Source organism: Anolis carolinensis, chromosome 2 (assembly GCF_035594765.1).
Source record: "Anolis carolinensis isolate JA03-04 chromosome 2, rAnoCar3.1.pri, whole genome shotgun sequence".
Lineage (NCBI taxonomy): Eukaryota > Metazoa > Chordata > Lepidosauria > Squamata > Dactyloidae > Anolis > Anolis carolinensis.
The window spans coordinates 131,179,546-131,200,797 of record NC_085842.1 but is presented as its reverse complement, the minus strand read 5'-3'; the positions used below and the strand labels follow the sequence as shown (position 1 = coordinate 131,200,797).

At 37.5% G+C, this 21,252-nt stretch overlaps 1 protein-coding gene across 1 annotated transcript in view; it reads left to right on the top strand.

Annotated features, from left to right (window-relative positions):
• Positions 1-3,776: 3,776 nt before the first annotated feature.
• ccdc57 (coiled-coil domain containing 57) overlaps positions 3,777-21,252 on the top strand; it is an 82,796-nt gene continuing 65,320 nt past the window's right edge. Inside the window, 4 exon segments of the mRNA XM_062973951.1 lie at positions 3,777-3,916; positions 11,455-11,863; positions 17,271-17,379; positions 19,410-19,511. Of these exon segments, the coding sequence (XP_062830021.1) occupies positions 3,856-3,916; positions 11,455-11,863; positions 17,271-17,379; positions 19,410-19,511 (681 nt within the window). The 5' untranslated portion in view covers positions 3,777-3,855.

Below are 21,252 nucleotides of genomic sequence, written 5' to 3'. Positions count from 1 at the left end.
GATATTTTGGGATATAGGGCTGAATAGAAGAGCCCTTAGTAGTTACATAGAAAAGAAAATCTGGGCAGGTCTTGTGTTTTAACTTGATGCAGGGCAAGCGACTCCTGTTCAAATTCTCTTTTTTACACAATCATTAAAGGTACATAGCCATGCCTCCTTTTTTTCATTTGGAGCCCTAACATGTGAGTCTCTTAGGACCCTTCCAGACAGGCCCTTTATCCCAGGATCTGATCCCAGGTTATTTGGGTTTGGATGGGAATATTTTAATAAATCAAACACAGAAATAATCCTTAGAATGTACTCTTTAACTACCACTATTCACTTTTCCACATAATCACCAGACAATTGGATACATTTCTGCCAACGATGAACAAGTTTTCTGAAGCTGTCAAGGAAGAAGCCAACACTCTGTTTCCGCAACCAGCATCTCATAGTACCCATCATGCACAGATCTTCTGATAGCCAAGCAAAGCAATAATGTGTTCTTGTGAAATGCTGATTATGCTTGAAATTTCTCTCTGTTGATACGATGATCGTCCTGAATCAATCTGTCAACCTTTTGCTTGTGAAACTCGGTGGTTTCTGTCACAGGACGTCCAACTCTTTGTCACGCAAGTCAGGTGTTCCCACCTCAATATCTTTAAACTTAGTCTCCCAATGACACACAGTACTCACATCAACACAATCACCATAAACAGCTTGCATTCTCTGATGAATCTCCTTTGGGGCAACACCTTCTGCTGTCAAGAATTCAATGACTGCACAATGCTTAAGTTGCATTGACCAACCGTCTGTGAAGGGTTCCATACTTTGCACTTTAACAACACAATCGTTCAATGCTAAGGCTTCCCACCAAATGGAACTGTAGAGGTGAGTCTACTGAACAAGCCAGTACCTGCCGCATATCAGTACTGCCAACTGAGTTACGAAGGTGGAGGCATTATTTTTCATTCAACCCTCGTGTGTGTGTGCACGCGCGCGTGTGTGCATGCATGCATGCATACACACATACACATACATTCATACATATACGTTATTTGAAGCATTAAGGATTAGACAAATGTATAAAGGAAAAAGGAACTTTAAATATTGTAAAAAACCTCACAACCTCTGAGGATGCCTGCCATAGATATGAGCAAAACGTCAGGAGAGAATACTTCTGGAACATAGCCATACAGCCTAGAAAACATACAACAACCCTATTGTAAAAACACATGGCTGGCTTTTTAAAAGATATTAATTATGAGTACAATTAGCTTTCTATATTAGATATATTAGTGTTTGTATAGTAACTACATACAATTCAAGAGCAGATTTGCTTTGACCACAGAACAGTAGGGAAAGAAGAACATCTACTTTACAAACATGTGATTCTTATTTTAGAAGGGAAGGCGGTAAAAAAAACTGGGACTGGCTGTCCCATTTGTAATCTCTAAGGACCATTAGAAAGGTCTTGACTAAAGACTAGATTTCTAAAATTAACTAGGGAGACATGTGGTAACCACCTTTAAAAAGAAAGCACTTGCCAGTTTTCTGATAACACTTCTGTTATGTTTAATGGAGGGAAGGGCAGGATCAATGCTGGCAAAAATTGGATCCAGACTGCATTATTTTCCTACTTTCCCTAGAAATTAGTGGAATTTAAAGCTGTTACTAAGATATCTAACTAATTTCAAAAGAGACTGAAGTTCAGTTGATTCTCAGCACATTGTATGTTACAAATGTAGTATGATTCAGTTTTGTTTACTCAATACATGGTTGCAGGAATTATGATTAAAAAGTAGAGCATAGGTTCCTATTTTTACTAGTGGTAGGAAATATACAGGCAGTCCCCAAGTTACAAACATCTGACTTACAATTTTTTTTAATAGTGGCAGAAGCGATTTGAGAATATACTGCTAGTTGTTTCTGTTGTGAGAGAATTGACCGTCTCTACAGAGATGTTGCCCAGGGGTCACCCGGATATATTAGCTAGGAGGCTTCCCTCATGTCCCCACAAGCTAAAGCTGACAGATGGGAGCTCACCCCATCCTGCAGATTTGAATCGGCAACCTTCAGGTCAGCAACCCTATCTTTAGGTCAGCAGTTCAGCCGGCACAAGGGTTTAACCCATTGCCACACTCTGGCTTCTGACTTACAAATGACTCATAGTTAAGAGCAGGGGTGGGACAACAGGAAATGAGATAAATCTACCCCTAAGAAGAAAAATTCACTCTGGAAAAAATTCCCATGGGAAAAAGGTGTCTCAATTGAAGTTTTATCACTAATTCTTGTTGCCACAACAAGCCAAATTTTTCAAAATCCAATTATCGCAGGTTGAGGTGAAATTGCACAGATAGCAAACCAAACATCATTCATATATGGAGGCGGGGGGGGGGGGGGGGGGGCTGGAGATATTCTTAAAAATGTACCTATTCCAACTTAAATACAAATTCAACTTAGGAACAAACATACGGAACCTGTCTTATTCATAACTTGGGGACTGCCTGTACCTTCATAAAGATATTTTTAAAAATTGCATACAAACCAATTTAAAACAAAATGAACAACATTCAAGAACTGCAAGAAAAAAAGACTATGTACAAAATGTATATACCCTAGTTAAAACTAAACTATTCTATATTAATATTATAGCACATTATCAAAGCACTTATCTATTACACAGCTTATTAAATATTACACAACAAAAACACAAAAGAACCCTGAGCTATCCTCACTAATTGAAATGAAGGGGAAAACCCAATAAACATTTTGGACATTATTTTCTTTCACATTTCTGTCCAAGGTAAATTTTATATAATTTATCCACATTTTCCCCAACATCTATTTATATTTTTTGGGCAAAATGTTTGTGCCCACTTTTGTATATTCTTTTTTTATAGATTCTTCATCTTCCTCTAATTTCAAAAGAGATTTGTGCACTTTTTAATTATATCTGGTAATAATTGTAACATAGTTCTTAGTAATAGTAATTTTCCCCTCCTTTGACAACGTTTTTTTTTTAAATCTTGTTTAAAGCTCTCTTTAAGTTGCAAAGAAGTAACAGAAAAAGCAGTTCAATACACGGTAACGTTATGTAGTAATTACTGTATTTACGAATTTAGCACCAAAACATTGCAAAGCATTTTATTTATTTGTTTGTTTGTTTGTTTTATATACCGCTCTTCTACCCCAGAGGAGCATTGAAAACATTGACTACACAAACACTGACTACTAAAAAATTGACTACAAATAAAGATAGAATTGCATAAAATGAACTTACCGTAACACATTGTCAGAAGCTAAATCCATAAAAAATTCAGTCCTTACTACCTAGAGAAACAGCTGTAGATCCGGGCAGGAAGCAGACTGTGTTGGATAATCCAGAACATTGGATAAGTGAAGGTTGGATAAGTGAGACTACTGTATTAGGAAAAAAAACTTTGTTTATATTTATACTAAACTGCAGGAAAATCTTTCTGATTACATAGTTTTTGAAACCAGCATATATCTTTCGCTTTGTCATACTAGAGGAAAACCAATAAACAGATTTTAAAAAGATGAATATTTTAACTGACAATGCTTATGATTTTGATTCTGGAACAGAAACTTGTGTACCATAATTAAAATTGGAGTAGGCTGAAGGTATAGAAAAGCGGAAACAAGCAGAACAAACAGGGACGTTGTTTTTCTCTATCATGGTAGAGATTTGAAAGATAATGCTTTTCCACATTTTATTTCTTTTCTAGCCAGAGTTTCCTTTCCTGAACATTTGCCTGTCATCCAATAGAAGCCTTTTTAGGGGGAAAAAGTTGAAATTCTGCTCTTCAGTACTGAGCTACAGTGTACTTAAGTTGCGGTTCTGTATAAAACAACATGGAAGTAGGACCCATTGCTTCCGCTGGAATGTCTCGTCAAAGGAGCATAGATTTCCTTGGTAAGTAAATAAAGGAATGCCCTTTCCTCTGCTTAAGTAGTTTTTTTACTTTTATCTAACAAAAGCATTTTATTTTAGTTAATATTTCTTCCTTAGTTAGCACAGATTTCTAACACACTGATTTGGCTATTTAAATCTTTTAATATTGCAACAGAAGAACGTAAACAGTACAACCAACTTGCTTCTGTTATATTTAGATTAGTGATTAGAAAACCTCACAAGAGTTTTTGATAGCTTTGCCTTTACTCTAGGGAAGAGAGCTATTGTAATAGATCTCATTGTGAGTAAAAAAAATCTTGTTGGGAAAAGATATCTGTACTTGCAATGTATAAGCATTGTAAAAGTCTTGCACTGATAGGAAGTCCTTTCTTGCTAGGAAAGGGGTGGGCAACATGTGGTCCTCCAGGGTTTGCCAAGTGGCAGTTCCTTGCAGCCTTAGTCAGCATTGGTGATAGTGAGGAATGACGGTACAGTAGAGTCTCACTTATCCAAGCCTCGCTTATCCAAGCTTCTGGATTATCCAAGCCATTTTTGTAGTCAATGTTTTCAATATATCGTGATATTTTGGTGTTAAATTCGTAAATACAGTAATTACAACATAACATTACTGTGTATTGAACTACTTTTTCTGTCAAATTTGTTGTATAACATGATGTTTTGGTGCTTAATTTGTAAAATCATAACCTAATTTGATGTTTAATAGGCTTTTCCTTAATCCCTCCTTATTATCCAAGATATTCGCTTACCCAAGCTTCTGCTGGCCCGTTTAGCTTGGATAAGTGAGACTCTACTCTATTTGTAATCTGCAATTTGAATGAACATATTTTTTTTGTTCTGATGTAATTTTTTTAGTTTTGTGTGAGAGACCCACTGCAAAAATCCTGTCAAGAAAATCTTGTGATAGGTTTGCCTTAACATACAACTGCAATTACTTGAAGACACACAACAATAACAAGACTATTGTATACATAAGAGATGGACTTGTTTTGTTTTTTTAAAAAATCAGGTTTTGATCTATAGCAATTTTTAGTCTTCAGATATAAATTCTATATGAATTTATGGATTACTTAATTTGGAATCCTCTATATCATAGTACAATAAAATGAGGCCGAATCCAGTGTTGTCCATATCCTCCAAATACGTTGTTAAATCAAATATTGGCAGTCAGTATTACTCATCCATCCATCTTTGGTGGGGAAGTGGAAAGGATCCATACTGCTTTCCTCACTGTTGTGCTTCTGTTCTAGGACTGACATTTTCTAAGCATTCAGATTGCAATGACCCCCTCCTCCAAAAAACACCTTGACATTATGAGACCTTTGTATATTGTAGTTATACTTATTTATGCCACTGAGCACTCTTTCCTTGTACAACTCAATAACTGTTTAAATTAGAACAGCCACTAATTCTCTACTGACACAATAAATAAATAAATTAGTTATCATATGCAAGTTTACTTTTGTTCATGCTATATTTTTAATGTTTATCTGAATTACGATTTTTTAAAACTTGTTGGCAATTTTCAAAGACATTGTTATTCCCCTTCTCTCTCTCTCTCTCTCTCTCTCACACACACACACACACACACACAGATTTTAAATGAATGGTATTCTTTCCAGCAGCAAAGCTATCCAGTCTTCCATTATTGCTGTATTATTCACATTGCTGGAAGCACCCGGGGCTTACAGCAATGTAAACCCCAAGTCCTCTCAGGAAGATAGGATGGGATATAAATAAGGTTTTATTATAGTTTTGTTGTTGTTGTTGTTAGGGAAATATACAGTGCTGACACTAAATCCCATTTTAGAGGAAATAATTACATCTGTACCTTAAGCAATGTAAACTGCTGCGTTGTTGCTGTAGCCAACTTTATCAGGCTATCTTACTTGGAAAAAAACCCTCCCTTGCCTTTGAAAAGATTAAAGAGCTGAATTGGAAACAGAAGGTTGTCTGATTTATTTGTTCCCTGTGGACTTTACAGATGGGATAATCTGTCATAAATGACACACAAAAAACCCATGCTGCAAGGGAAGCTCAAATGAGATGTGCAGCAGCCAAATCAATTTGGGCACCACTAACCCCATAGAAAGCTTCAATAGTCCGACTGAAATCAAACTATGGACAAAGAAGCGAATGGAGAAATCGTTGGGTGTTAGCTCTTTTTCTCTTGGTGGACATTAGCCCCACTCAGTTTGGATGCAGCATTTATAGGTGCGTGCAGGGGAGGCACATGTTAAGGAGGATGGACAGTGCAATGAAAGTTAGAGGGGAGCCCTCAACTTCTCCCTTGCTTTTGTTGCACTATCTATCCTCCTTAAAATAAGGGCTCTGTTTTAACACATGCATCGACAAATCTGTTATCTAGGATGGCTCTTAAGCAACAACACTGAAAATGAAGCAGTTGTATGTCATTGAAGAGAATTAACCTTTTTCCGTGAAGAAAATATATTTGCTGTTTCAAAGTTAGATATGTATAGTTTAAAAACATGCGAATAATGTAAAATATAAAGACAGTGAGCCTAAGGGAGACAAGTTTTACTCTGCTGTAATTGAAACAATTCCTTGTAGACTTGTACATTCAGGGATAATCTCAGAATAAGAAAGCATTAAAAAAGGACTGATAACATAACATCAAGATTTCTGGAGGAAATACTGTATTATTAGACTACGTCAGTAATTTAGTAGAACTGTAGGGTTAGAAAAATATTCAATTAAAGAATATTATAATAACTCAGTTTTGAGCTACATTTATTGTTCTCAAATGTGTATTTGACATACATTTTTAAAATGTGGTACAGACTTCAATAATCCTAAAGTAATTTTATATAACATTAGCTTTGCCCGGCCACACATTGTTGTGGGAATCATTTGTTGTCCAGGTGGAATAGCAGTGAATAGCCTTGCAGCCTCAAGCCTGGCCGTTTTCTGGAGTAGCTGGAGTAGCACCCTCAATCAAAGAGCCACTTCGAAGCCTGGCTACTTCCTTTGTAGGGGAATCCTTGTTTGGCCAGGTTGAATTGCACTGAATAGTCTTGCAGGTTAAAAGCCTGGCTGCTTTCTACATAAGGCATCCTTGCTAGGCCAGTTGAATGGGACGGAGTAGCCTCGTGGCTTCAAAGCCTGGGGGTTTTCCATCTAGGGGAAATCTTGGTTGGCCAGGTTGAATAGCATTGAATAGCTTTGCTGCTTGCAAGCCTGGTCGCTTTCTACCTTGCGGAATCCTTGGTTGGCCAGGTTGAATGGCAATTAATAGTCTTGGTGTGGCAGGTATGAATGCTGCAATTAGGCACCTTGATTAGCATTAATGGGCTTGCAGCTTCAAAGCCTGGCTGCTTCCTGCCTGGGGGAATCCTTTGTTGGGAGGTGTTAGCTGGCCCTGATTGTTTCCTTTCTGGAATTCCCAATTTCCCTGCTTTCAGAGTGTTGCTCTTTATTTACTGTCCTGGTCTTAGAGATTATGTTCTGTATTATTATATCACAGTAATTATGTCATATTATATTTATAATCTTATATTATCTGCTTAGAAGTGGATTATATGAGGCCCCTTCTGCACAGCTGTATAAAATCCACATTGAAGTGGATTATATGGCAGTGTGGACTCAAGATAATCCAGTTCAAAGCAGATTATAAATGGGTAATATAGCTGTGTGGAAGGATCTTGAGTCTACACTGCCATATAATCCAGTTCAAAATCCGATAATCTGTATTTTATAGGCAGTGTGGATCAGGCCTAAGTGCACTCTGCCTGTGCCCTGGGCGCCATTTTGGCTGAGGAAGGGGGCGGGGCCTAAAGGCAGCCGGGGGGGGGGGGGGCTAAAAGCAGCAGAGCCTACCTTTCTGACTGGCAGTTAGGGGGAGAAAGGCTCTTCCTCATCCTCTGTAATTTGGACTACTTTTCTATGTTTTTTTTAATTGAAAGACATATTTTGGATGACTATGTCTTTTGTGGCCAAATTTGGTGTGATTGGGTTTAGTGGTTTTGTTGTTTACTCCATAGTAAAACGAACATTACATTTATATATATATATATATACTAGCTTTGCCCGGCCACGCGTTGCTGTGGCTTAGTCTGGTGGTGTTGGTCAGTCTACATTAGGTTGTATTTATGCTGTGACTTCCACCCTTCTTTATACTCACATTAGTAGTAGTATTTGAAGTCTGTTACCTTCTTCAATTTTTGTGTTGATTGATAATTGCTTGAGATCCCTGTTGTCTTTGGTTTGTTGTTAATTGTAATGTCTGATTCTGCTGAGTGCGGTTTATATTTTTATTGTGGTACAATAGTCTTTTTTTTGTTTTGCCTGTGTAGGTGTTTATTATTATTGTTGTTGTAGTGGTCATGAAGGTTGGATAAATTAGATGCTACTGTATTGTTTTTTGGAGGCCCAGTTTAGCACTGACTGGCCTCTCAGCCTCAGTGCCTGGCTGTTTCTTGCCTGTGATGGTGTTGATTCTTATTGTTGTTGTTGTTCTCATTGTTATTATTGTAATTCTTTTTTTTTGGAGGCCAAGTATGAATGTAGGGATTGGGGAGGTGGATGAGTTGTGTTGTCAAATTTTGTATTTGTTATAGTCACAATGCGTTGTTGTGAGTTTTGTGGGTCCGGATTCTGTTTTTGTGGTGTGGTTGTGTTGTTACAATTGAGAGGCAAGGCTTTTGTGTTCTGTTGCCAAGTTTTGTATTTCTGGGACGTTTAGTTGTGTGCCAAGTTTTGTATTTCTGGGGCGTTTAGTTGTGTTGTTATAGTCACGATGCATTGTTGTGAGTTTTGTGGGTCCGGATTGTGGTTTTGTGGTGTGGTTGTGTTGTTACAATTGGGAGGGAATGCTTTTGTGTTGTGTTGCCAAGTTTCGTATTTCTGGGGCGTTTAGTTGTGTTATTATAGTCATGATGCGTTGTTGTGAGTTTTGTGGGTCCGATGTGGTTTTGTGGTGTGGTTGTGTTGTTACAACCGGGAGGCAAGGCTTTTGCATTGTGTTGCCAAGTTTTGTATTTCTGGGGCGTTTAGTTGTGTTGTTATCACATGATGCGTTGTTGTGAGTTTTGTGGGTCTGGATTGTGGTTTTGTGGTGTGATTGTGTTGTTGTAACCTGGAGGCAAGCCTTTTGCATTGTGTTGCCAAATTTCGTATTTCTGGGATGTTTAGTTTTGTTGTTATAGTCACTGCGCAAACAACTTTATCATTTTATATATATATATATATATATATATATATATATATATATATATATATATATATATATATGTGAGAGTTGTTTATCTTAAATGATGACTGTGAAGGAAAAAATAAAAAGAGCTTCATCTTATATTCCAATATCTGATCCCAGATTATCTGCTTTAAACTGGATTATATGAGTCTCCACTGCCAGATAATCTGGGATAAGAAGATAATCTGGGATCAGATCCTGGATATAGGAGCAGCATGGAAGGGGCCTTACTCAGAAGAAAGTCCCTCTCTGTTTCACAAGACTTACTTCCCAATTAGTCTGTTTAGAGCAGTGGTTATCAACCTGGGGTCACCAGATGTTTTTGGCCGTCAACTCCCAGAAATCCTAACAGCTGGTAAACTGGCTGGGATTTCTGGGAGTTGTAGGCCAAAAACATCTGGGGACCCCAGGTTGAGAACCACTGGTTTAGAGCATTGGTTCTCAACCTGTGGGTCCCCAGATGTTTTGGCCTTCAACTTTTAGATATCCTAATTGCTGATAAACTGGCTGGAATTTCTGGGAGGTGTAGGCCAAAACACCTTTAGACCTACAGGTTGAGATCCATTGGTTTAGAGACTTCCGGCTGAATGTTACATCCAGTAAATATATTCTGCTTTGTAGTCTCTGTGAATTAGAGTTTTGCATCTTTATAGACCCTCATTCAAAATATTGTAGTGCCTAGTGATTTCAAGGTGAGAATCCAGACATTGCTGCACCCTTGAACTATATCAATGTAGCAGGAAGGCTTATATATAGCCCTTATTCTGGTTTTTTCCTTCTGGCCTCCCATACTTTGTTTCAGAAATAGACTGGAGGAGGTTAACAAGCATCGAGTTTCTCCTCTTCCTTGTTCATTCTTGTCTTTCAGCAGTGCATCAAAGAGAACTCTCTTTTTCATTTCTACCTACCATATATACTTCTACATCCCATACAATCTCTGCAGGAGGTTAGTTGTTGTTGTTGCTTTTTTTTGGCTTTTATGAGACTCCCTAGATGTAAGATTGCATATTTCAATGTCAGAGCCTTGGGAGTAAGGTTGTTCCAGGTCAGTCTGCCACTCATATGTAGCTCTGAAAGAATGCACGGCTCCTTCAAAAGGGGCCAAGCCTGTATTCCTGACCTGCTGAGGTATTTTGTTTCTCACACTATCAAAGGTAAAGAAACACCACCTGGATCATCCCCATATTGCTGGTAAGGGTAAAGTCCAAGAAAGTAACGATAAAAAAGAGATAAATTAATAGTTCTTGTTTTACAGTTAACTTAAAATCTTCATGATAAAAAGGTCTTGGATATACGTGTATTGAAAAACTAAGGTATCACCCAGTCTCTTCTGAAAGCATTACACAACTGAAATATCCTAACTAAAAGTCTGAACTGTAGTCCCTATCTGTACCTCTTAATATAGGAGAACATAGTCTTAGAGAAAAACCTTTATGTACAAGCAGGCTTGTATGGGAGTGATGGGAATCCATTATTCATCCAGATCAGGCCTGCACAACCTGTGGCCCACAGGTGTTTGGGACTCTAATTCCCAGAAGCCCTAGCCAGGCTGTCCAGTGGTTAGGAATTCTGAGAGCTGAAGTCCACAAAACACCTGGAGGGCTGCAAACCTGCTCTAGATGTTCCACTGCAAATTCTAGGAGCCCTAGCCAGCATAGCCAATATTGTTTAATGCTTTGAACTGTATTTCAGCTGCTCCTGTACCTCTGCACGATTCTCAGACAGTGAAGTAGTTGGTCTTTCAGGATTAGTATATTTGCATTTTCAAGTTATTTTTAACAGTACCCATGTTTTAATATATATATTGTAAGCTGTAGTGGTTGCTGTGCCAGGAAAAAAGTGGGATCTAAATTGAATAGAATAAATAATATAACTGATCTATCTGCTTTGAAGTTTCAAAAAAGTCTTTATAGCCATCTCACGAACTGCACACTGCAGTAGTCAGTCCTGGATGTTAAGGCAATATGTTGCCTTTGTAAACTAACCAATGTACTTATTGCCCATTGACCTTTTACTTGTATCGGCTGTACATGATAATCATAGACCTTATAATATGGAGAGAACCATTATAGTGTAGTGGTTTGAGTGTAGAACTATCACTCTGGAGGCCATGGTTTGAATCTCTGCTCAGCATGGAAGCCCACTGGATAACCTTGGGCAAGTCGCACTCTCTCAGCCTTGAGTAAATCCTGCAATGAAAATCCCATGATAGGATTGCCTTGGGGCAGCCAAAAGTTGGGAGCAATTGGAACATTGTATGAAATCTAAGAAGAATGGTGAAGGGAAAACATTTTCCTCTTCTTTAATTAACCACTGTTCTGTTTCTCAGATTCATCAATGCTACACACGGAGAAAGATTTACATGAAGTTCTTATTTATAAAGAACAAGAACTGAAAGAACTGCAAGCTTGTCAGATGCATTTCCAGAAAACAGCACTGCAAGACACCCGAAAGCAACTTGAAGAAATGCATAGGAAGTTCAACAGTTTAAAAGAAGATTTCACTTATAATCTTAGAGTTCTTGAGGAGAGAGATAGAGAGCTGAAGCATTATGATACTTTGTTCATGCAGTTGAAAATGGTTGAAAATGCCAAGCAGGCAGAGATTAGTGAGCTTAAAATACAAGTAGATAAACTGGAGCAGGCACTTGCTCAGGAATCAAAAAAACAAGCGGCTCTACAATACCAGTATCAACAAAAGCTTAAAGAACACCAATTAGAGTTGAAGCATATTCACAGGTAAGATAGAACTGATACTATATAAAAATTCACTTTTCAACCCTGGCACAATTCGCAGTAAACTCATTTGTGCCTGTGTGTTGGTTAAACCAACACTTCTCAAACTATCTGGTGTGATGGACTGGCAGTTGTGTCAGGGACCAGTGCTGTATTTTTTCTATATTGTTATTATATTCACCTACTTTCCCAGAAATTTGCCATGAAAAATGGTTCACAAATTGCCACTAACCTACAGACAATCACTTTAATTAGCTCAGGGATAAACAGCACTGTTATAATAGTAAAGGTAAAGGTTTCCCCTGACGTTAAGTCCAGTCGTATCCGACTCTGGGGGTTGGTGCTCATTTCCATTTCTAAGCCGAAGAGCCAGCATTGTCCGTAGACACCTCCAAGGTCATGTGACCGGAATGACTGCATGGAGCGCCGTTACCTTCCCACTGGAGTGGTCCCTATTGATCTACTCACATTTGCATGTTTTCAAACTGCTAGGTTGGCAGAATCTGGGGCTAATAGTGGGCGCTCATTCTGCTCCCCGGATTTGAACCTGCAACCTTTTGGTCCGCAAGTTCAGCAGCTCAGCGCTTTAACATACTGCGCCACCGGAGGCCCCTTACTGTTATAATAGCTGTATGGAAAAACTAAGTTTATTGTTAATAAGTAAACATAGATGTCATGACAATGTTTGGCAAACACAACATGGCTTTACATGCTTTTTTTAAAATCATTTTTTAAAAATCATTTTATTGCTTTACATGCTTTTGTATGCGACACAATTTCAGTATATAGCCCAGAGAAACACCTATATGTACATCGATGTGGTATATGGGGAATACACTCAATGTGTGAAGCTAGTATTTTTGAAAGTAGTCAATAATTATATGCATTTAAGATCTGTTCATATCAGATGTTGCTCCTGTCTTGAGAAGAGCTGGTGTAAATGCAGCTCATCCTAATAATTGCACTTATTAGGGATCTACTTATGTTTGGTTTGTTTTGAGGAAAAAGAATATCATTTTGCAAAAAGTACATTTTCATTCTGATCTGTAATTTATTGTCAGCATATGACTATCCTACCAAATCAGTTTGCTGGGTATGGTTCTGAGGATAGTGCAAGTAGGATTTTGGGTGGCTGTATATATTTTATATTCCATAACACAAATCTTTGTTTTTTATATTCATATTTGAATGCATCTACCCTGTTTTAATTGTATTGGTGCCATGTTTGCTGTTAGCTGCCTTGAATCCCTATATCGGGAGAAAGACAGGATAAAAATTAAGTAAATAATTAAATGAGCATTTTTTGCCAACAGGATCTATAAAACGAGTAACTATTATTAGAAATGGTAGCTGTTAGATGACAAACACAGAAATCACCCTTTTAAAAACAGGGGATAGTTGTCTGTCTTCTGTTGAGAATTGTGTTGCAGGGTATATAAAGTCCAAAAACAATCTTACAAACAATGTTTTTTATATATTAATTTTGTATTCATTAGTGGGATTTCAAGCTTGTTGGGTCTTGTCTCTTCTAAAATCTAAAGCAGGGGTCCCCAAACTAAGGCCTGTGGGCCGGATGCGGCCCTCCAAGGTCATTTACCTGGCCCCCACCCTCAGTTTTATAATATAATATTTTATATCAGTTTTAATAATATATTGTATATACATATAATATTGATAAAAATATTATAATGTTATACAATATAATACTAATAATAATACCATATAATAATATTAATTATATGTTATATATAATATTACAGTATATTGGTATAGTTCAATATCGTAATATAGAATGCTAATATTGTGCTATGCTAATAATATAATATACTAGCTGTGCCCGGCCACGCGTTGCTGTGGCTTAGTCTGGTGGTGTTGGTCAGTCTACATTAGGTTGTATTTATGCTGTGACCTCCACCCTTCTTTATACTCACATTAGTAGTAGTATTTGAAGTCTGTTACCTTCTTCAATTTTTGTGTTGATTGATAATTGCTTGAGATCCCTGTTGTCTTTGGTTTGTTGTTAATTGTAATGTCTGATTCTGCTGAGTGCGGTTTATATTTTTATTGTAGTACAATAGTCTTTTTTTTGTTTCGCCTGTGTAGGTGTTTATTATTGTTGTTGTTGTAGTGGTCATGAAGGTTGGATAAGTTAGAGGCTACTGTATTGTTTTTTGGAGGCCCAGTGTAGCACTGACTGGCCTCTCAGCCTCAGTGCCTGGCTGTTTCTTGCCTGTGATGGTGTTGATTCTTATTGTAGTTGTTGTTGTCATTGTTATTATTGTAATTGTTTTTTTTGGAGGCCAAGTGTGAATGTAGGGATTGGGGAGGAGGATGAGTTGTGTTGTCAAATTTTGTATTTGTTATAGTCACAATGCGTTGTTGTGAGTTTTGTGGGTCCGGATTGTGTTTTTGTGGTGTGGTTGTGTTGTTACAACTGAGAGGCAAGGCTTTTGTGTTGTGTTGCGAAGTTTTGTATTTCTGGGGCATTTAATTGTGTTGTTATAGTAACGATGCATTGTTGTGAGTTTTGTGGGTCCGGATTGTGGTTTTGTGGTGTGGTTGTGTTGTTACAATTGGGAGGGAATGCTTTTGTGTTGTGTTGCCAAGTTTCGTATTTCTGGGGCGTTTAGTTGTGTTGTTATAGTCATGATGCGTTGTTGTGAGTTTTGTGGGTCCGGATTGTGGTTTTGTGTTGTGGTTGTGTTCTTACAACTGGGAGGCAAGGCTTTTGCGTTGTGTTGTCAAATTTTGTATTTCTGGGGCATTTAATTGTGTTATAGTCACGATGCATTGTTGTGAGTTTTGTGGGTCCGGATTGTGGTTTTGTGGTGTGGCTGTGTTGTTACAACCTGGAGGGAAGGCTTTTGCATTGTGTTGCCAAGTTTCGTATTTCTGGGGCGTTTAGTTGTGTTGTTATAGTCACGATGCGTTGTTGTGAGTTTTGTGGGTCCTGTGTGGTTTTGTGGTGTGGTTGTGTTGTTACAACTGGGAGGCAAGGCTTTTGCATTGTGTTGCCAATCGCATGATGCGTTGTTGTGAGTTTTGTGGGTCTGGATTGTGGTTTTGTGGTGTGGTTGTGTTGTTGTAACCTGGAGGCAAGCCTTTTGCATTGTGTTGCCAAATTTCGTATTTCTGGGATGTTTAGTTTTGTTGTTATAGTCACTGCGCAAACAACTTTATCATTTTATATATATAGATTGTATGTACATACAGCTGCTTTGAGTCCCCTTCAGGGTGAGAAGCGTGGGATATAAATGTAGTAAATAAATGTAGTAAATAATTAATTAATTTTAGACTTAGGCTTGCCCAAAGTCTGAAATGACTTGAAGGCACACAACAACAACAACAATCCTAATTCACTTGACTATCTCATTGGCCAGTGGCAGGCCCACACTTTCCACTGAAATCCTGATAGGTTTATGTTGTTTAAAATTGTTTTCATTTTTAAATATTGTATTGTTCTTTCATTGTTGTTTTGCACTGCAAATAAGACATGTGCAGTGTGCATAGGAATTTGCTCGAATTTTTTTTCAAATGATAATTCGGCCCCTCAACAGTCTGAACGATTGTGGACCGGCCCTCTGCTTTAAAAGTTTGAGGACCCCTGATCTAAAGTGATGCCTCTGTGTATGATAGTATGAATTCATATTTGAAGAAAATATTTTTCTCCAAATACAATTGGTTCTGGCTTGTTTAAAAAGACCTAATGATAGAATGGTGTGCCGTTTCCGTCTTTACAAGATGAAAAGTTGCCCTAGAAGTCTCTGTATGAGCACAGAAGCTTCTATATTGGTCTTTGCTTTTTCTACAGAAAGGGGTTACAGCAAAATAAGAAGATGGCATCATGGTCTTTGCTGTCCTTAGCATACCAGATTTTAAGTCATGGTTATCCAAAATCACCCATGTGATAAGGAGGGAATAGTGGGTTATCCAGAGAGGGGAAGTTCTCATGTGGGTCTACCAGTGGACTATCACTAAACCAACCCTGTATTAGAATTCACATGACTATGCAAAGGACTTGAATTGACAGATAGATAAGCTACCCCAAGTATGTCATCACTGTTTCGTCTTTTGTTGGCAGAGTTTATTTTTTTCTTGTGTTTATTTAGAGAGTATTTACAGCTGACCACTTGATAATCACTCTTCATGCCACTTACAAAATGACCCCAGTGTACATTTCATGTGTCATACCATGTATATTAGCTATTGAGATGCCATGGATCTATTTGTAATTTTCACTTCAACTATGGCTTAAAGGATATTGTTATCTAGGGTATTAACCAATACTCCTGTTTTGCTATGTTAGTTGTGGATTGACCTTTTCCCATATCCCACTGTTCCAAGCTATTCCATGCAACTGAGCTGAGCCAAAGGTTATGTGCAACATGCAGGCTATAGTGATCCTGAAGTATGTTGCATATTAACTAAGTATCCCTTATGCAAAATGCTTGAGACCAGAAGTGTTTGGATTTCAGAATCTTTCAGATTTTAATATACCTGTATGTGCATATAAGTACATAATGAGATATTTTGAAGTTAGACCCAAAACTAAAGATGAAATTCATTTTGCACTTGTATTTTGTATGTCACACCTTGAGTGTTCTGTGAGTCGCCCCGAGTCCCTCTGGGAGATGGTGGCGGGATATAAATAAATACATTATTATTATTTATTATTATTATTATTATTATTATTATTATTATTATTATTATTATTATTATTATTATTATTATGCTTCACATATACCTCATATACATAGCCTGAAGGTAATTTTATATAATAGTTTTAATAATTTGGTGCATAAAACAAAGTGTGTGTATTTTGAACCATCAGAAAGCAAAAGTGTCACTATCTAAGAGACCCACGTGGACAATTTTGGATTTTGGAAAATTTTAAATTTTGAAATATTTCAGATTTTGAATTTTGAAGGGATGCAGAACTGTATATGACACATTTTAATAAGCAGTTACATTTTATACTATTTAGAATGCTAATAACCTCTTCCTATTTCAGATAAGTTAATTTCTTTAAACACATCTAATGTAAGAGGACTGTATTTGTTATTAAAGTAAAGTGATTCTGATTCAAGAAAACCTAAAAGTAATGGGAATGTATTTAGACACTGATACTGCCTGTACATGCAAAACAAAATAATTTATTTAGCTTCAAATAAATTTGTAGGTTTTCAGAAATATGACAAATATGATAGATTATTGAATTGATTACATTTAACTTCCAAATTCTCTTCCTTTCTTTCTTCTCTAGCATCAAAGAGGGGGCTGGGAGAAGAGACCTGACATCAGATTTTCTCTGGTGTTAAAGCTGTCTCCCAGGGACCATAAGATTATGCTTAAAGTTGTTGCTTGAATGTACTTTGTAAATTTAAAAATGCTACTGTGCTTGTATTTATAGCACTAAAGACTCTGATATTAGTCTTTATCGTGAGGAGTATGAGAATACTAAACACCAGTTGGAGAGAAAACTCCAGGAAGTAGAAGGTGAACTTGCTTTGCAAAGACAGGTATGGAAAATTTGATAAACTGTTGAATAGGAATGATGTTACCATTTATGTTATATACAAAAAAAAAAAGATTTAAAACTTGCTTTGTACCTCAGTGTTTTAAATGTCCCACTATGCATATGCAGTAAGCAATCGACAAGTCTCACATTGGTTTACCATTCTAAATATCAGGCAGTAATTATCTTTTTGCTCTTCTTCCCACTATGCTCGTCTCCTGTTGGGAAAAATTGGTAGGATTGTGTGTAGTAAAATAAGATGGTGTAAAATTCTTTCCATGGGGGAAAGCCAAAATGCTGTTCTAAATTCACCAACCTTGAAATTTCAGGAAGGTCAGAACTATAAATCAAGACCAGCTTTAGGCAGTTGCAAAGGCTAAATAAACACTCTGGTGCCTGCCAGCAGTCATTATGTATCTGATTTCAGGGTTCCCTTCCTGTCAGCTTTGTGTGTCATATTAAAAGAACTGTCCGCTGATATGAGACATTTTAATTTAATTACATACTTAATTAAAAAAAATATTGCCCTATAGTAATTGATTTCTGGTCAGTTTTGCATTCCTCCCTTAAATTCGCAGTAACACCAAATTGCCAATATAAAAATCATTTTGACGTTCTGAAAGGTGCATCAAAAATTAACTAAAATAAAGCTAAATATCAAAGCAAAGGTTATATTTTTATTAATTTCACAATAATAATAGTAATAGTGAAAGGACAACAGAAAATTCTGAACTTTGTCGAAGTGGGAAAGAACAATAAATTCACGAAGATAATTGTCAGGACACAAGTACAACAATAGAAGTAATATCTTTTCAGGAGACATAACATTATACTGGAGCAGCTGTGAAGATGTTTAGGAGTAAAAAATTTTGTTGCAACTAAGTCCAAGATTTGATAAGAGGATTTTTGATATTTTCTTTTTCATGTCCTACTGTTATTCTAGGGATGGGCAAAGTATGACCCACATGCTGGATGCAGATCTTCCCACATTTTAACTGCAGTCCAGCATCTACCCTCTCCCTGTGTCTCCCTGCTCCCCTCCTCCCACTGCTTCCTGGGTCCTTCAAAATATTTTTGGTAGTCACTTCTGATTCTGAATAAAGACCTCCATGGTGTTGTAAGGCAGACATTTGACAGAAAAGGCAGACACCACCTAGTATATGCTTTGGGCTATTTTCAGCCAAACACACTAAAGGTAGAAGAGGTATGGTTCACAGAGGGTCTGTGTAGCAATCTGAAGCCCAAAGAGACCCGATGCATCCCTTACATGTTGCCTACCCTTGTATTATACTAATACTGTGGAGTCCAGGCGCTTGCAAAACAAATCCCTGAGTTCATAGCCTTCTTAATTCAAATTTGCCTGCATTAATTAATAAATTAAAATATGTAGTTGACCATTTACAGCCTAATTCCCACAACAATCTACTTGTCCAAACGTATCTCCTCCCATGAGCCAGGAAGATCCCTAAGGTCATCTGGTGAGGCCCTGCTCTCGCTCCTGCCTGCCTTGCAAGCACGGCTGGCGGGGACGAGGGACAGAGCCTTTTCGATCGTGGCTTCTCGGTTGTGGAACACCCTCCCCAGAGATATACGACAAGCCCCAACCCTTTTGAGTTTTAGAAAAGCCCTGAAAACATGGCTATGTGCCCAGGCTTTCGAAGATTAAATGATAAAGACGACCCGGACAGATTTATGGCTACAGCACGAAGATTTTGGATGAACGGATTTTTAACCATATGTTTTATATTTTTATATTGTTTTGTTTTAATTGGATTTTCATTGCTATGTTTTATTTATGTGTAGGCATTGAATTGTTTCCAATTGTGTACGCCGCCCTGAGTCCCTTCGGGTGAGAAGGGCGGGATATAAATGTTGGGAATAAATAAATAAATAAACTCTCACATTAAAGTCAGAGTTATTAATGAGATTTTCAAAGACCTTCTTGTTTTTGTCCTGGATCCTATAAGATTTATATGCATGGTTATATTGATGTCAGACTTTGGTATTACATGTAATTTGTATCATATATTTCAGGAACTGCTAGTGGAATTTGATGCAGAAATCAAAAAGAGAGAATATGAGTTTCGACAGAAAGCAGATGAAATGAGCAACGTAGTTCTATCTCATGAGCTTAAGGTAGCTGTTTCCACAAAATATGAAATACACAAAGCTGTGTTAAAAATAAATCAGCATATTTTTGCTATGACTCTTACTTGGTTTATTTTGTAATCATTGGAAGTCATGGATAGGCTTTCCATTGACCAGTATGAAGTAAATAGTCTCAGGGAAAAATTCCCAAGAATATGCTGTTGTCCTCATTGATGTTCCCTATGTCTGCCAGGAAATAGATGCTCTATTTTGATTGGGATGCTGATGAGATAGGAAGCATTTAAAATTATGTTTTTACTTCAGATATGAATTAGTTGCTTTTGAGCCAAGGGGAATAATTTTATTAAAAATTGACAAAAAACATTTTTGCACATGAACGAAATACCCACCAGTTAGTCCCCTTAATTTCCTCATTATTAATAAGTAGTAAGCATTATCTCATACATTTCAATAGATTTTCTATGAAATTATGCCTAAGATTGCAATTTTATTTAGTACAATATAGAAAAAGTGTAAATATATATACGAGTACACATGGAAACCTGTAGGAGACAACCAATAGGCATGTCAACTAACGAACTGGATACCAAGAGACCACAAGCAGCCCTTGGGCAGACCTCGTGCTCAATGGAACTACCCAATGGTTAAGCTATTTGGCCAGAAATGGAAAAGAAAAAACACAGGATCATATATTTTGGCAAATGGTAGATTTGCATGAAGCCCAAAGGAGTGGATCGACGACAAATCAGATAGGATAGGATAGCTGTGGTAGGGCATATCTGTGAAGACTATATGCTTTGCTCTGTTGTAAAGGATATCTTCATGGGATTCCAAATATTGTTAAGGTTTTTGAGAGGCAGTGAAGCTGCTGGTGGCATATAGGTGTATTCTTTTACAGGTTTATTCTGACCATTTAGAAGTTTGGATATTGTGGCAAACCATGATTTGCACTTACTCTAGTTTAGAATCCAAACCATACTTTGAAGTTTCAAGTATAAATACACATTCTAGTTTAGAGGGGCTTGCAGCTTTTTATTTTTTACTTGGTTGCTTCATATTACAGAAAAAATGAGTTTTTATGTTATTACAGTTGTGGTCAACAGTTATACAATTTTTAATTTGGGAAATGATAATTTCACTGAACTGGATAGTTATTTTTTGACTCTTTCTTTTTAAAAAAGCAATATATATGTGCATGTTCTTTGTTTATGAAACTAGCTTGGGGACCCGGCGGTGCCTGGGTCATTTGAGAAAGGCACTGTTTTCCTGTATTCCAAGTGCAGCCTACATCCAATGTCAGCTGGGTTCAGTGGGTGTGGGTGAACAACATCTCCCATATGCAAATCCCATCGTCCATGGTCCATCCTCCTCCAAACAACACCAGGATCTAGAGTGGGTCATGTGTGCCAAGTTTGGTCCAAATCTGTAATTCGTGTCAATTGCAGTGGCCTCAGGAAGTGAGGTACATCCTAGGTATGTCCTCCCCCAATCTGCACCAGGATGTAAAGGGGGGTCATTGGGGTTCTGTGTGCCAAGTTTGGTCCAGTTTAGTTACTGGTGGGCGTCACAGTGGTCTGTGGGAGTGGAAGCATTGGAAAGTACTGCAAATTCCATCATCTGTGGCCCATCCTTCCCCAAATGGCACCAGGCCGTAAAGTGAGTTATAGGGGGTATGAGTGCGAATTTTGTCCTGATCCGTCATTAGTTAGAGTAACAGTGATCTGTCGGAGACAATGTGTTTGAAAATACTGCAAATCCAGTAATCCTT